Raw genomic sequence first — 15,736 nt, 5'->3', positions numbered from 1 at the left:
CCTGTGACTTGTCCATTCTCTTCAATAAAAGTACAATCTGGCAATTGCTCCGGGCCAGAATATACCTAAGTCACATCAAAATAAAAGGTTAAATACTGTTCTCTGACAGCTGATGGTTGTTTAGGTTTCTTTTGCTTCTTAGATTAATGCAGTAGAAACATATTCCATGATAGAATGACTGATGTTCCTTGGACTTTTGTCATTAGAGAAGACATACATTTTTCCAACCCCTCCTTTCTCTCTTAGATTACTTACTGTCAATAAAAGCAGTGTGGGAGGTAGCAAAACTACATGTTTCACAGTAGATGCAAAGCAGAAAAATGATCTCAGAAAAAATTATTCTAACGAACAGCACTTGTCTAGTTTAACTTTTTATCCTCATTTGCTTCAGGCAGCTATAACAGTGCTGGAGTCCTTGTTCTGTCAGTAGGAAAGACTGGGGGGGAATATGAGAACGCTAGTTTAAATTTGGTATTACCCAGAAGATTTACTGCTGCTATATTTCAATTAGAGTCCTGTGACTTCATGGATAAGAAGTCTTCCCTGGCAGGGGAGAGTAGGGCCACTGTATGATGTTATTTTTTCAGCATGGCTTGAAGATCTAAAGAAGTTTCTAATTTGCCTAAGTTTTGCATATGCCTGATAAGCCTAACAAACTGCATGTGTTGTGAGGTCCCAAGCATAGTGAAAACCAGTTAGAGCTGTGCCCATGCATGATAGGTGGCATAGCCGTGTGGTTTAGTGCTTCCTAGGAGCCTTGCATAAAGCTACTCTGTGGAAGGGAGAGGCTTAGGAGTAGGAGTAGGAATAGGAGTAGAACCATTGACTGTCAGGTAGAGCTAGAAAATGATCTCAGCTAAAGTGGACTTTATAACTGCTGCTAAAGAAACTAGAGGTTTGCCAGCTTTTGCAAACACATTCATTAAACCTCGGTGTGGAGTAGCCTTGCAGAGGAGTTCTAGCCTTTGTGCAGGTCTGAAAAAAACAAAATTGAGGGAGGAAGAGGGAGAATATAGTATGTAGGGTAAAATACCAAATGGTGAATTCTGGAATCAATTCTTCCAGTAACGGTTAATATGTCTGTGGCTTTCTGAAACCATTTGACAGAACCAGTGATTCATGCATCTCTGTTTAAAGTAACTGTCATTTAAAAGACAGATATCTACAGAATATTTAGGATAAGGATCCTGGCTTCCTAGCTGACACTATTTTGTACTACAAAACCTCACATTTAAAAATGAGTTTATATGGAACATTCACACTGTGTTTTAGTATTACATTTCTTAGGTGGAACCTTAGTGAATGCTGTACTTTTAAAACCAGATGTGGTATTTTATCATACAGTGTGCTCAAGAGCAGAGAGAGCTGTGAAGAGAATGCAGAAGGACTAAAGCACCATAAGGTCAAGATTTGATTTAGTAAATTTTGCTTTCTGGGAAGCAAGACTGAAGGTTTCAGGGCATTGCTAATCAGCTGTGGTATCCTTTGCCTCTAAATCGTATTTGGTTCAAACTCACCATTAATTTATGTGTTATTCAGATATGATGACTGTTTTGTGACCACCCTGTGACTTGAGTTCAGGAAATATTTCTAGATCACCCTTCATAAACTCATTGCTGTTGTTCTGTACTAGATGTTCTCTCTTGTGGGCCATTCCATTTAATGTATTGGGATTTTACCTATCCAGAGTACAGCCCTGCTTTTAGAGGAATTTTGTAAACTAGAGCTCTTGCAGCATATTAAAATTACTTTATTCACAACTTAGTGCCATTTGATACCATTTTTGGCACCAAATCGGTTGTAGCTATGGATAAATTAGGAAATGTAGAATAACAAATATAAATAGAAAATAACACTTACTAAAATAAATAAATAAATGAACAAATATCAGCAAAATATAAGAAGAAAACACCAGATAGTCAGGTTTGGAATCATAGAGTTAGCAATTAGAGGAATAGTAATATTTTCTAAAATGGTCCATGTGACCTGACAAAGCAGGTTTGCCAAGCATAAGGTTTTTTCTTTTTGGCCTCTGAAGTCCAGTCAACACAGAAAACAATTCAAACAAACCAGTGAAACCTTTTCATTAGATTTTGCTTTCCTAAATAGGGTCATAACTTAGAGCATAGTCTTTCCTTGTCTCTCTTTTTAGTAGGTTCCATGTTGAGCATCATTTCACCTTTAGATGCTCCATTTGGTCCTTAGTCTTTGTAACTGATTGGAGTTAGAGCATCAACTCATGTCTCATGTCTTTTCTCCTATGCTAATAAAATCCTGTAAAACACAGTTTCAGCTTTTGTTCCCAAAAATGCCTGTAGATTCTCTATGCTGAACGAGCTAGCTTTAAGACCTAGCTAACCGTAAAGAGTAATCATTTTGCTTATTGTGAGGGACAAGCATAATAACTGAGTCAATACTTGGCCTCGCTGTAAACAAAACAATTATCTCTTGCAAATGAAATTCTGCCACTGAGTAGGGGGAGTTTTCAAACCTTCTGAGCTGCCAGAGGTCTATTCTCATCACACCTTTGTAACACATTCCTTGAAAACTTTATTTTGCACAAGCACCCATGAAAATAATGAATGCTTTTCATCTCTTAATGGTAAACAGAAAGTTTTCGATGAAATACTCTCTTTAACTCTTAAACATGGATTGTTCACACTGAGGCATATCGCGACAACCTAGTATACATGGCATTGACCTTTTTCCCTTTTTCATTCTTTTATCTTCGGAATTTTAGATCTCAACCCATCCCATATGGAGAAACATTTATGTAGAGTATATCAAAGCTGAGGAAATAGAACATTGCCAATGTGCTCAAAATATGGAGTGTAAGAGAGTGATCAGATAAGCAGTAGCAGTTTTCATATTTTTCCAGACACAGGCTTTTCCATCAGCAGCAGAAAGTTCTAGTAATCAGAAATGTAGCTAGCTCCTCTGTTGAAAACTAGCAAAAGTTATCTTACAGCAACAGAGAGGAACTGTCTGACTGTAAATAGTTCCTTAGTGTCTAAACTTGCAGCTTGAGAAAAATTGGATTTGACTTGAGCTTTCAAAAAAACAGTAAAAATACCTGCCAATTTTCTTCCCAGCCTAGATGAGCTCAAATTCACGTAAAAGAGTTACAGAGATTATTATTTCTATAACCTGCTTCCCTCTTCCAGCTTTCCAAAAATGAGTAAGAGGAACATCTCTGAAAAAAAGCGAAGAAACAAATTAGCATTTGGAAGAGGATCGTAGGAGCCATCAAAGTTAGTACTAATCACTATGGCCAATCTTGATCTTCAGGGGAAGCTTCAGTTATGTTTTTCTATAGTAGAACTACAAATTCTGTAACTGTAAATTGGTCTAATAACATGGTTATTAGAATATATATTATATATTGGGACATGGATGTCATGATATGTTGGTCACATAAGGAATTTATATTAGCTCTGAAGTTCAAAGAGCTGATCTTTGCTGGAAGAGGAATAGTCTAAGTTAACAACTCCTTGGACTTCCTCCTCATACATTTGAAATCTGGCAAAGTAACCAGCCTCTCCAAATCAACACTATTGATTAAACAGTTTAGTTATCTTCCACTTTTCCTTTAGGCACCAACTGGATTTTTTTGTTTGTTTGTTTGTTTTTTGACTAAGAATGTTCTAACTGTCATCACAAAGTGAGAGTTTTGTCGAATATTCGTCTCTCCTGATAGCAGTTTCTCTCCAATGTAGTATAGGTTTTGGAAGATTAGTTTATTAAGTTTCCTATTTGACATGAAACAAATGAATTAATTAACACTTTTATTTAAATAAGTTTTTCCAAATATAGAGCAAGCAAATTACTACTTAGTAGTGTATAATAAATAGTCAAATTTTCAGACTTCTGAATGGCAATGACTTGCTATTAATCTTGTTTGCCTTCTGATTAAATATACAAAGGGCTTGGTACCAACCAAGGATTAATTCTTTATCCCTGAAGCTGAAAGCACACAAGAACCTGCATAATTTTAAGCAAGAGAGAAAAATCTAATATCCTCATTTCTTGGAATTTTTATGTTGTACATACTAAAATGCTGATATATGATTGCATACATACAGACATTGTTGAATAAAGCATCAGTGTATGATTATTATCTTGCTAAAGGAGCAAATATGGTTATACGTTGTTGGTGACTTCTGCTGTCAGTGCAAACCTCTACCTGGTAATTTTTTGGTTATGTAGCTACATCATTGTGCTGCATTCCCAAAAGAGAGGAAAGGCATCTCCCAGGGCTGGATACTGTTTACACTGATGCAGTCTTCTGATGGACTTTCAGAATCCTTTCAATCATTTTGGGGAGTGCAAAACTAAATACAACCCACATAACAAGTTTGGTAATGAAGAGCTGCAGGAAGAGGAACTGTTATGGTTGTTCAGTGCGTAGTGAAATTTCCATTGACTGTTGCAGCCAAGTCCTCAGTGCAGGTCAGACTGAAATATTCTTTAGAGGTAGACTAGCACATTAGTTTTGAAAAATAAAAATAATAATAAAAAAACCCTATACAGAGAAAACTCTCTATAATGAATGATATTTTGTTGCTCTTCAAAGATACATTTGTTGGAGGCTGGTGATAGCAAAAGCAGCCATATATACATATACATAAATGTTTCTTTGATGTTCTGTTTAGACATGCATCTGTCAGATGGTGTGGTTTAGGTATATTACTAAATATGACAACCTCAAACATCACATATCACAGGAGAAAATGACTGCATTCAAATAACTGAACCTCAAGGTAATAAAGAGAATTTTTGATATACATTAAATATCAAGTGATGTTGCCCTGCTTTTCATAGAATCATAGAATGGTAAGGACCTCTGGAGGTCATCTAGTCCAACCATCAGCATAGCCCATACGGGGACTGAACCCACGACCTTGGCATTAGCAGCACCATGCTCTAACCAACTGAGCTAAACCTTTTGGAGAGTGAAAAGTTTTGCTAATTGTGTTTTTTGGAACTGGATAACGTACCATTCATAATATGAATAAACAGCTGCAATTTTTCTCAAGGAGTGAAAAATTCTATTTGGGCTAAGATAGTCATCTCTTTTGTTGTGTCACTGCCAGTCTTGTTTCCTTTTTTTTTCATTATTTGAGTTATTAACAACCTTCTTTAATATAGGAATCCTTGCTCAGGATGAGTAGGAGAGAGGAGTTCTTAGAAACTGGGACGAATGATGTATGTGAAAACAGTTGCTCAAAACTCAAGATGTATCAGAATCAAAATGTAGTCAACATATGTTGAAATCCAGCCTCACAGACAGGTGATTAAACAGTATCTTGCAGCAAACCATTGTTTTAGTATAAATAAATTTCTGTGTTTTGATGTGGAGCCATATTTTCAGGGTTCATGACATTAAAAAAATGCATTTCTATTATTTTCATGTTTGCCACATCATGGATTTAAACTGGAAAAGGGGAAACACTGTGTTGGCTAGACATTGAGGCAGGTCACTTAAAAGGCTGTGGAAACTTCTTCCATGGAGGTATTCGGATCTAGGCTGAAGATTACCCTGAGGAACATGATCTAACTTTGGAGTTAGATCCAACTTCAGAGCAAGCCATGCTCTGAGCAGGAGGCAGGACGAGACAACCTCCAGAAATCCCTTCCAAACTACATCACACTGTGATTTTAAACAGCATTGAGAAAATAGGAATATGCAGTATCTGATAAATAGAGAGGGACTGCAGATTGCATAGGCTGTTGCATTGGATGGTTTTCTAAAAGAACAACAGAATGAGCATTTTTAGACTTCATTCTCAGTTGCAGTTTTTATATGTCATGAAAGTTTGAAATTGAGTAGGATTGACTAATGCGTACAGCTTAGATATCTTTTGTATTAAAAAAAAAAAAAAAAAAAAAAAAAAAAAAGATGAGCCAAAGTTGTTTTTTGCACAGAACAAGCCAACTTGAAGCCTAAAATCTATGTGACAAAATCTGAAGTGTGAGCAGAAATCACTGAAGTAAGGTGAATGGTACCCAGGAACTTTATTCAGCTGTAGATTGTGTCCTTAATTATCATCTTATTTAAAGTTCTAATTCAGAACAATAGTTTAATTCTAATAAAACCCTTCTGTTTTACAATATAACTTAATATATGGAAAAATGGCTAGACATCTAAATTACATGCTGTCTTCCTATTAAAAAATGATACTCTTTCATTATACTTTCTTCATCAAAACTGACTCAGAAGTAGAGACATGCAAACTCACTTTTTTGGGCTTAATTTACAGATGAAGCATTTAAAAGAGAAGCATTTTCATATTGTTCTCATATCTTTCCAGTATCACTTATAAGAAAACCAAACAGTTTTCCTTTTCTGTTTTGAGGAATTCTCTGTTAAAATGTTAATGCAGAAAAGTTAAGGAGCAGAATGAAATGGTCTGTTTTTTTGAGCTGAGAGGTGCTACAAATTTGTGCGTGTGCGTGTGCGTTTGTGTTTCAACTACTGTGAACTGGGTTGAGATTTTCAAAGCTTCTAAGAGGAAGAAAGTTATTTACACCCTTCTGCCTAGTAATTCTCTGTTATTTCTCTATGAACCAAAAAGATTTCTTTTAGTCCTATACAAGTAGAAATATTTCATTCGACATGAGCTGGGACAGCAGTCGTGTCTCAGCTTGCTAAGAGCTGCACTCAGCGATTTGACACTAATAGAGGAAAAAAAGGAGCAGAGCCAAAACAAACTGGCTCCGTTTTTCTTTCTAACGAAGATCCATTTTAACCATCTGAGGCTGCATCCTCTACCTAAGACCCTTAATTTCATGATAATACTCTTAATTATTGTTGTATAGTCGGTAATTTATCCCTATGAATATGATGCAAGCATTTGCTGCCTGAAAATATCAAACAAATAATTTCCCTCCTGTCTTTCTTCCAAAGGCAACAAATTGGTTCATGGGGTGGATCAGCTGGAGGTAAACACATTCAGTCAAAACCTGATAAAAAAATACATACATATTTGAGAATCTTTACTTGGGAGATTTTTCCCAGTTGTTATCTGCCTGAATTTTATTGTTGAAGATTTTAGACCAATATAGTAATTTCTGAGCAAAATGTTTGATATCCTAAATGCCATCATAAAAATACCTTCACACCTTCATTAGAGAGTGAACTAAAACAATATACATATTTTTATTAGGATCTATTAGGATTAGGTCTTAATTAATGATCTCTTAAAAATAAAAGAACTGTTTAGATTCTCTATGAGATGAGACATTTCTTATTAACAGAATGAAGAGAAGAGTGAGTATTTTCGAGAGAAACTTCATTTGTCACTAGCAAACTAATTTGTGGTCTATTTTAATATATTTTACTGTGATTTTGCTGTAGAACCTTATGCATGTATGAAATAAAATTACTTTTTTTCTTTGGCCTAGGAATCTGTTTGCTGGTCGTCATACCTGGTGATAACTTCAGTTGTTTGCAAAGTTTCATTGCTATTATGATGAGGGTGCACTTGAATATAAACACTGTATTACCATTCTCTTCTTTTGATTTTGTTGTAGACATTTCAGCAATCTTCTCTACAGCAGAAAAGTAAAAAGAAGAACAAAGGTAAAAATTAAGTTAGTTTTAATTTATTGGTAGGAAGGAAATTGTAAACATTAGTATTTTCAGTATTGCAGTATCTTAGGAATTGGAACTTGTTAGCTGTAACCACGTATATAGCTCTGATGACCATATGAAGAAGCTATTAGGCCATGATTGATGTCTCATAGGTTTTTAATGTTCTCTTGTCTGTATATACCTGCCATTGTCATTTTTTTATATTTATACTGCAGCCTCTTTGCAAGCAGGGATGCGTTTCTCAGCTATGTGCATACAATGCCTTACTGCAACCCTTGCTTATTACTAAAACACCTAGCCTGTCTGGTAATTCATATGATAGTAGACTGTCCTGCTTTGATTTAGAAGTACAAAGGCTTTAAGAACTGTTTAGTTGCAAGAAGAGCCACACACAGAGATTTCTGAATATCTGTCAAATACTTACATAGTTGTATTTGACCAAAATACAAAAAAATAGCAGCCCACTCTGAAAGTGTATAAATTTATATGCTGTATGCTTTAATCTGACATATTAATTTGTTGAAATGATAAATAATCATTTTTCTTATTTTTAAATATCTTGCCTTTCCTTTCTCTCTAACCTCTTCTCTTTCCTTCTTGCTTTTATTTATTTTATTTTGTCTCATCCATAGAATATGAGCTCTGTGAGGTGCTGACCATGGTTTGTTTTGTTTCTTTTTGTTTAACTTATGATGCCTTGCATAGCCTTTGTGGCCCAAGTAAAAGGTTTGTAATAATTTAATAACGGCAAATTGAGGTGAAAATATTTAATTAATATTCTTAATCAAATATATATAGTGCTTTATGGCTAACTGTCTTGTTGATTTAATAGACAAATCAAACTCTTTCACATCAATTCTTTGTCATTTTCAGCTCCTATTCCTGGTAAAAGCAAAAGAAGGATCTCATGTAAAGATCTTGGCCGAGGGGACTGTGAAGGCTGGCTTTGGAAAAAGAAAGACGCCAAGAGTTATTTCTCCCAGAAATGGAAGAAATATTGGTTTGTTCTGAAAGATACATCTCTATATTGGTATATCAATGAAGAAGTAAGCATTTTTGCTCATTGTTTTATCAAAAACCCTGTGTAGTACTGTTGTTATGAGTTAGTGGAAAGCCAGTGGTCTGAGCGCTTATATGCGTGAATGATTTTATTCACCCAAATAATTGTACTGAAATTAATATTAACTGCCTGGCTAAGTTACATAAATATATTTGGTCCTTAAAATTCACTTTTTCCTATAAGGAGAAAAAACACTATTTTCTGTGTCTTGCTCTCACCAGTTTAGGATAAATCTATCATTTTCTCACCGCTCAAGCCCTTGGAAGAGAAAAGGTAGTTATTTAATCCTGTCATTCAAACTAATGTCATGGGAGGGTAAACTTTAATAATGTGCTGACTGGTGTTCTTTGTTTGTCTATTCCAGTGAAATCACCAAAAGCTCTAGTAATTACGGAAGATGCATTTGTTTTTCAGTTGTGTTCTCCTGTCATTCTTTCCAAATAGCTTTTGATATGATTTCAGTGCTCATACATGCTGACCTTAAGAGCACCAGAGCAGCCCAACTGAACTGTGTACAGCTTTGACTGTGCAACATATTTTGCATTAGTGCAGGTTTATTTATGTCAGCTTTGGTAAAACAGGTTTTTGCCAGTGAGGTAGGAAACCTTAATTTTAAATATCACTAATCTCCTTTGTAAATATTCCGAAAGAAAGTCATTGCCAGCATGTGGACATACTCAGTCCTGGATTGTCATTTTTGTTACTTTAACCACTGTGAGCATTTGTACACAACTTATTTATAATATTATGATCCCAGAGTTTTCATTGAGTAGATTGAAAGAAACTTATTCCACAAAGAGATTTACTGAGGCCTGGTTTCCCACAGACTCATACTATTTGCACCTCAAAGACAGTTTTGAATTGATAACCTCAATTCCCCACTCTCCTTCCTCCCTCCCTAGGGTCTGCTCTGAGGTCTTCATTAGGATGGTAATTCGTCGCTACGAGTACGATGACTGGTCACCAGCTGTGGCCAAGGAGAGTGTGGAGTTGCTGAGTTGTACCTTCCTTTCTCTTAGAGAGTGCAATGGTCTGAGCATCTCCCACTTCTCTTCCCTCATCCAGGTTTCCATGAGACTTGCTGGAACTTGGTTATCTTTGAGTCCTCCTTGGGAAAAGTGGCTGCAATAGCCAACAGATTCAAAAGCTGTTGAGGGGGGAGGACTCACTGACAGATGGGCAGACAAGCAAACAATGTATTTGCCATTTTTTTTTAGGCAACCAGGCAAAAAAATTATAGTAAGATTATTCTAAACCTTCTTTTGACTTTAAAATATTTGCTAGTGCAAAACAAGTTACAGCATTGTACTTCACACAAGACAACTCCAGTTCCAGTCTTCTCTGATGTTTTGTGGCAAAATAGCCTTAATAGACTGCATATTTAGCAAATACAGCCATGGAGATTCTGATAAAGAAAGACGTAATTCTGTGGAATTCCTTAACATATATTTGGGTTTTCTGCAGTTTCATGCTCATGATATTGTATTAATTTCTAAGGTAAGGTTATGAACAGTCAAATACGAGAGGCTATAAAACTGATGTGTTAGTAGCTTAAAATAAATAATGCTTTCAAAATGTGAATAGTCTAGCGATATTCAATGTCTGGTAAAATAAACTACGTACAAGTCCTTAGAGGAGAAGGGAGGAAGGGCCAGTGTCTGCTCTGCGAGTGTTGGAGAGATAAAATAACTGAATTGTACTAAAGTATCAAAACTAACTGAATCAACTTTTATGCATCTTCGCTGTGATATCATATAAAGATGGTAAACAGTGCAAATTTAAATTGTTTTTTCTCTATCCCTTATAGTGCTTGGCATAGCTCCTTACTAATTAGTCCATCCTCCTCCAAAATTAACTAATTACACTGACTAATTGCCTGAATACATTTGGTCATTTTGTACATTTGCAAATGCTGTTTCAGCTGTGAAATTGTTTGAGGAAACTGGGTATTTAAAAATTGTGTTTTACACCACGAGATCTGTCTTACTACTTTGGCAAAGGTCCCAGTGGCTTCTGTGGGAGGTTTGCCAGAGCAGAACATACATTAGTGTTCCTTATGTAAGAAGCAGGCAAGTGAAAATATATTTCTTATGCTAACATTTCAGTGACTATTTTGACATCTTAACAACAGTAATATCTAGGACTGTCTTTTTAGGATGAAAAAGCAGAAGGATTCATCAGTCTACCTGAATTTAAAATCGACAGAGCCAGTGAATGCCGCAAGAAATAGTAAGTGTACTCTAAAATAGTGCAATACAATGATACAAGAGGAAAAAGTGGAACAAAGGACAAAATTGTCCTGTACAGCAATGGCATCATGGAGTTTGATACAATGATCGTTGGTTATATCACAGAACAAAGTCATACAGAACAACCAAATTCTGGTGTGGTTTTGGTGTGCCATTTTTCCTAAAGAAGGATCTGTAACTATCATGAAACTATCATACTTGACCACAGCAAAATGCATTAAAAGCAAGACTGCTTAACTGTTTCTGTTCCTGTATTAATTTACTAGTTTTAGGCTTTCCCCTTCTTTTTTTTTTTTTTTTTTTTTTTTTTTTTTGGGGGGGGGGGGGGAGGAGGGGAATATGAGAGGGATATTTTGAGACTTTTAAACTTAACAAACAGCTTGAAGCAAAATACGGGGACAATCCAGAAAGAAAAGAGTTCCTGAGTTCATGGCCAGGTATCAGTCTTTACTGCAACTCCAAATTAGTTAACAGCATCTCAAAACTTGCTGGCACGGGGATTCAGTCCTGAGGTGGAGTTAAATAAGAGAATGATAGTGATTTGCTTCATTTTGGGGGTATGACCTAAAAGCTCTAAAACTTTTCTTCTAAGCTAGGTATGTATGTTGATGTCCAAATGTTCAAATATATGCCCTTGCACAAGCCTGTTTTCTGTTTAGATGCGTGTTGGTAGTAATGTGACAGGTGCATACTCTCTTGGAATTATTTTTAAGAGTCTTATTGTTGAAAATTTTTTGCCATGCCTTCTAATAGTTTTTACTATTCTTTGACTTAAGTTTTTCAAGAACATGTAATCACTGAAAACTATACAGAAAAGTAATTTCAAAAGCAAAATGACTTTTCCTTTTAATTTATAGTACATACAGCTCTAAAGAATACACTGACCTTGTCCCGCTTGGTTTACATATCCCTTTGGGATAAAATCTGCTCTTCATGATGATCTCAAAGGGCAGAAAATGAAAACTACATTTTTTTAAAAAAATGTGATTTATCAACTTCGGCTTATTGTCCTGTGTCCTTGGGCTACACTGCTGAAGTACTTCATTTTTATGTTTTGTTAGGCAGTAACATTGATAAGTCAACTCAATTCCCAGAATTTCACTCTGTTTAATTTTTTTTCTTCATTTGCTATGTACTGGATAGTAGAACATAAAATGTTGCTATTAAAATTCCTTCCTCCAGTGGCTGATAAAGAAAAAAAGACTCTAAGAATCCAGACAACAGATGCTATAACAATTTTAAGAAGTCAAGATTGGGGTCTTAGTAACCTGATGATGTCTTTCTAAACTGAACAGATGTCACTGTACATCTGTTATAACTTGCATAACATTATGTCATACTCTAATGTGTAGATGAGCCATTTGGGTCCCAATTTTACATGTTATCTTCACTAGCAGTACCTTTCCTGGATTACATATATCTGGTTTCTGAAAACCTGTTTTCATGTATATATGTTTATATGTATATATATGTATGTTTATGTATACATACATGTAGATAGATATAGATGTATGTTGCATTAATCAATCCATTGTTTCTCAGAAAAATGGTAATGATGCACTTTATGTGTATCATGCTTTTTCTTATTTTCTTTGGATTGTTAAGCATTTTTGTTCTTATTTTAAGGGAGACCTTCAGGCTATTCTCAAAAATGATTATTCTGTACCATAAATTATTAATTACTTTCAGATTCATTTTCTAAATCTTCAAATACTTCACCATAAATCTTTATCCAATATAGTTAAAAAATTCTTTCAAGCAATTTATTTCTTATTATGTATGAAATGCTTTAATTCTCTCTGCCCAGTCATGTTGATTACTTTGGTGGAAAAGAAAGATGAGTTGTAATTGCCCATTGCTTGGTCTGACCTCAAGAACGCATTGTTGATTTATAACTGCTCTTCAGAAATCAATTAGCGCATCACATTTTTCTGTTTGAAACCCAGTCATTAGAGCTAAGGGTAGTGTCAAGGTCATTGGGATGTGAAAAGTCACCAGACTGAAAGTTTTTCTGTTGTACTGAATACATTGTTCCACCAATTTTCTGTTCAGAAAGAATTTTACATCACTAGATACATCAAAAAATTGCTTGATAAATAAAATATTCCTGAACTGGTTAATTTTATCCAAAAGCAGAATAGTGTAAGTGATTGTTGAATTATCTCTATTTATGCATATATGAATCAAATATTATTTGGAAAGGGGTAGTTGTGGTGCATTTTAGTCAGAGAAATCTTGGCACAATCCTATAAGCTATGTTTATATCCTCTTTAGGAGGTTTTAACAACCCAGGAAATCTGAACTCATCTCATTGGTCACTTCACTATCTTATATTAAAAAAAAAATTGTGCCATTATGTTTTTATAATTATGTTTTTCCTCTACAGTGCATTCAAAGCCTGCCATCCTAAGATCAAAAGTTTTTATTTTGCTGCTGAACATCTAGATGATATGAACAGGTAAGGAAAACTAGCAAAGTTCAAGGACCCCAGAAACATAGTAATAATAAGTTACATGTTTATCTAAATTAAAAGTTAACTTTAATAGCTGAGAAAGTAAATGCAGAGTAGCATTGTTTCTGAGTGGCTGCATACGCTAAGCATTCCATTTATGCCAAAATTGCCTTTTTTGAAATAAAGATTTGAAGATTTTAGAAACAAAATTCCTTCATTCTGGAAAGAAATAAAAAATAGTTTTTGAAAATAAGAGGCAAACAAGATTTTAGAATTCCAGGTTTCTGTAAAGCTGGTCCTGGATATGCAAAACCTACAAAGGTGCAACATCTCTGACTGCTTCCTCGCATACCCCCACAAATACATGACACTTGCTCCAGTGATGCTTCTCTCTATTTCTGGCCCTTGAGGGAGTGAAAAGTTGGAGAAGGCTTTATAACAGTCAGTGATCTTTCTTCTACCAATCCTGACAAAGACACTAGAAATTATAAATAGTGCATTTTCCAGCTTTTCTCTACTGACATGAATTTAACTTACAAATTAAAGTGAAATTTTACTTTTATTGGAGTAAGTAGGAAAAATCTCAGCAACTTGAAAACAGCAAGGAGTTAAGTCTTAGTTCATGGAGACAGAGCTTAACTGTACTCATTTTAGTCTACTTCTGAGATTTAAAGAAAAATACTTGAAAATTCAGCACAAAATAAATACATTTATTCTTAATTCATTTGACTTGGGGAATAGCATGCATTCCATCTCTATTTACATATTTGCTTTTTATTTCATTTTTTTCACAACATAAAAAATTAATTCAAAATAATATGTGATCTCCATCATATGATGGAGGACCCAAACAGAAATCTGATAGTAAACTGAGACTCACACTCTCTTAGATTATATTTGCAGAAATCCCAACTGAGGAAGATTGTGTGCCTTTAATAAAAGGAAAAAAGGAGATAAAAGTCTTAACAAAAAAAATAGTAAAATTAATTAGTAAATGCTATGATAATTCAATCTCTACTATGTGTGCTAGATCAGCTACCTTTAGGCTGAGCACTTTCAGGGGAACTACCAATTCTCTACCAATAATTGACTGAACACACATACCAATGCCATATACCCTGCTTGCTTTTATTTAGAAATAGTTGTCTTTTTACATTTTCAAAAGCTCAGGCATGACTAAGGATCATTTTCAAAAGTCTCTCGCCAGTTAGAAACTTCAGATCTTTTTATTTGTTTTTAAAATTTTAGGCTTGCCTTTACTGGATAATTCTGTCGAGACAATCACTCAAAATTCAGTTTGCTGCACACTAAACATAATAATGGTATGGTCTAGTCAGCATATCCTGAACAACAGCAGTAGATAAATCACTGCTGTCGGTAGGTCCTCAGTCAGTACGCCTCATTTCTGAGGATAAAAATATATAACTTTTCAACAATTAGAAAGCAGTAGCAAATACGCATCAATACATTAAAAGCTATATTACATAGCCTAAAACTAACTCAGGAACTAGAATATTTTAACCTCCTGGCATGAGTAATCTTTTTATCACATTTTGGAATAAGTGCTTATTAGTTCATTGAATGGGCTTGACCTAGTTTTGAGTTGAGTTCAATACATGTAAATTTGAAGCAGATCCATCAAGATCTATGAAATTCCTTGAAATTCTTACCAGTCTTCTAAGCTGTCAGAGTCTCACCAAAACATTTGATTTTTTTCTTGTTGTTTAATGTATGGGAAAAATACTTCACTTTCACAAACCTTGAATTAACTTGGTAAAGAAAGCATGGATTACTGAAAAATAATCTTTTAAATGCAGAGCGTGGAAGTAAAATAATATAATAATAATAGAATAAAACACTTCTTGTCTAAAAGCATGTTCCAGCCTAGCCAACCTAGGCCAAAACATTCTAAGTCAATGTATCAAAAATCAAACTAAGACTGATTTGATCACTTTCTGTACTTTTTTCCAGGTTTCTGATGTACCCTTTAATTGTGTATCATGCAGTCATTTCAGTGCTGTTTATACTTGACACAGAAGAAAAGAAAGTAGAAAACTGCTAAAACAGCTTTACTGAAAGTTAGAAATAGTTCATTTCCTCACAATTTGCACATGACTGTGCAAAGTATCGCTGTGGCATCTGAGATTCATTTCATCTACATTGCTACACCAGCAAAAGTGTTCTTTCTATCCATATAGCATGTTTTGTTTGGGTGAGAAGAATGGAATATACTTTATTGGTACGAAGTCCAGTTTATATTCATAGAAGCACATTGCTTGGAAGCTCATTGTTAGTCCTGTTCCAGGAAAATATTTTTGATGTCAAGTACAGATCTTGTATTTCTACTTAACGGTACTACATGTAATTCTATTTTGATTTTC

General features: G+C 34.8%; 1 protein-coding gene across 6 annotated transcripts in view; it reads left to right on the top strand.

Moving 5' to 3' along the window:
• The window catches only part of CNKSR2 (connector enhancer of kinase suppressor of Ras 2), a 224,684-nt gene that overhangs the window by 155,103 nt on the left and 53,845 nt on the right, over positions 1 to 15,736 (top strand). For all 6 annotated transcript variants that reach the window (XM_062600533.1, XM_062600526.1, XM_062600518.1 and 3 more), the window contains 4 exons: positions 7,534 to 7,582; positions 8,468 to 8,640; positions 10,810 to 10,883; positions 13,290 to 13,361. In XM_062600533.1, coding sequence (XP_062456517.1) covers positions 7,534 to 7,582; positions 8,468 to 8,640; positions 10,810 to 10,883; positions 13,290 to 13,361 — 368 coding nt within the window. The remainder of the gene's footprint in view (positions 1 to 7,533; positions 7,583 to 8,467; positions 8,641 to 10,809; positions 10,884 to 13,289; positions 13,362 to 15,736) is intronic.

The sequence above is a fragment of the Rhea pennata genome, chromosome 1, assembly GCF_028389875.1.
Source record: "Rhea pennata isolate bPtePen1 chromosome 1, bPtePen1.pri, whole genome shotgun sequence".
Classification (NCBI taxonomy): Eukaryota; Metazoa; Chordata; class Aves; order Rheiformes; family Rheidae; genus Rhea; species Rhea pennata.
Note: the sequence above shows the minus strand (reverse complement) of the source record. Positions and strands in the feature narration are given on the sequence as shown.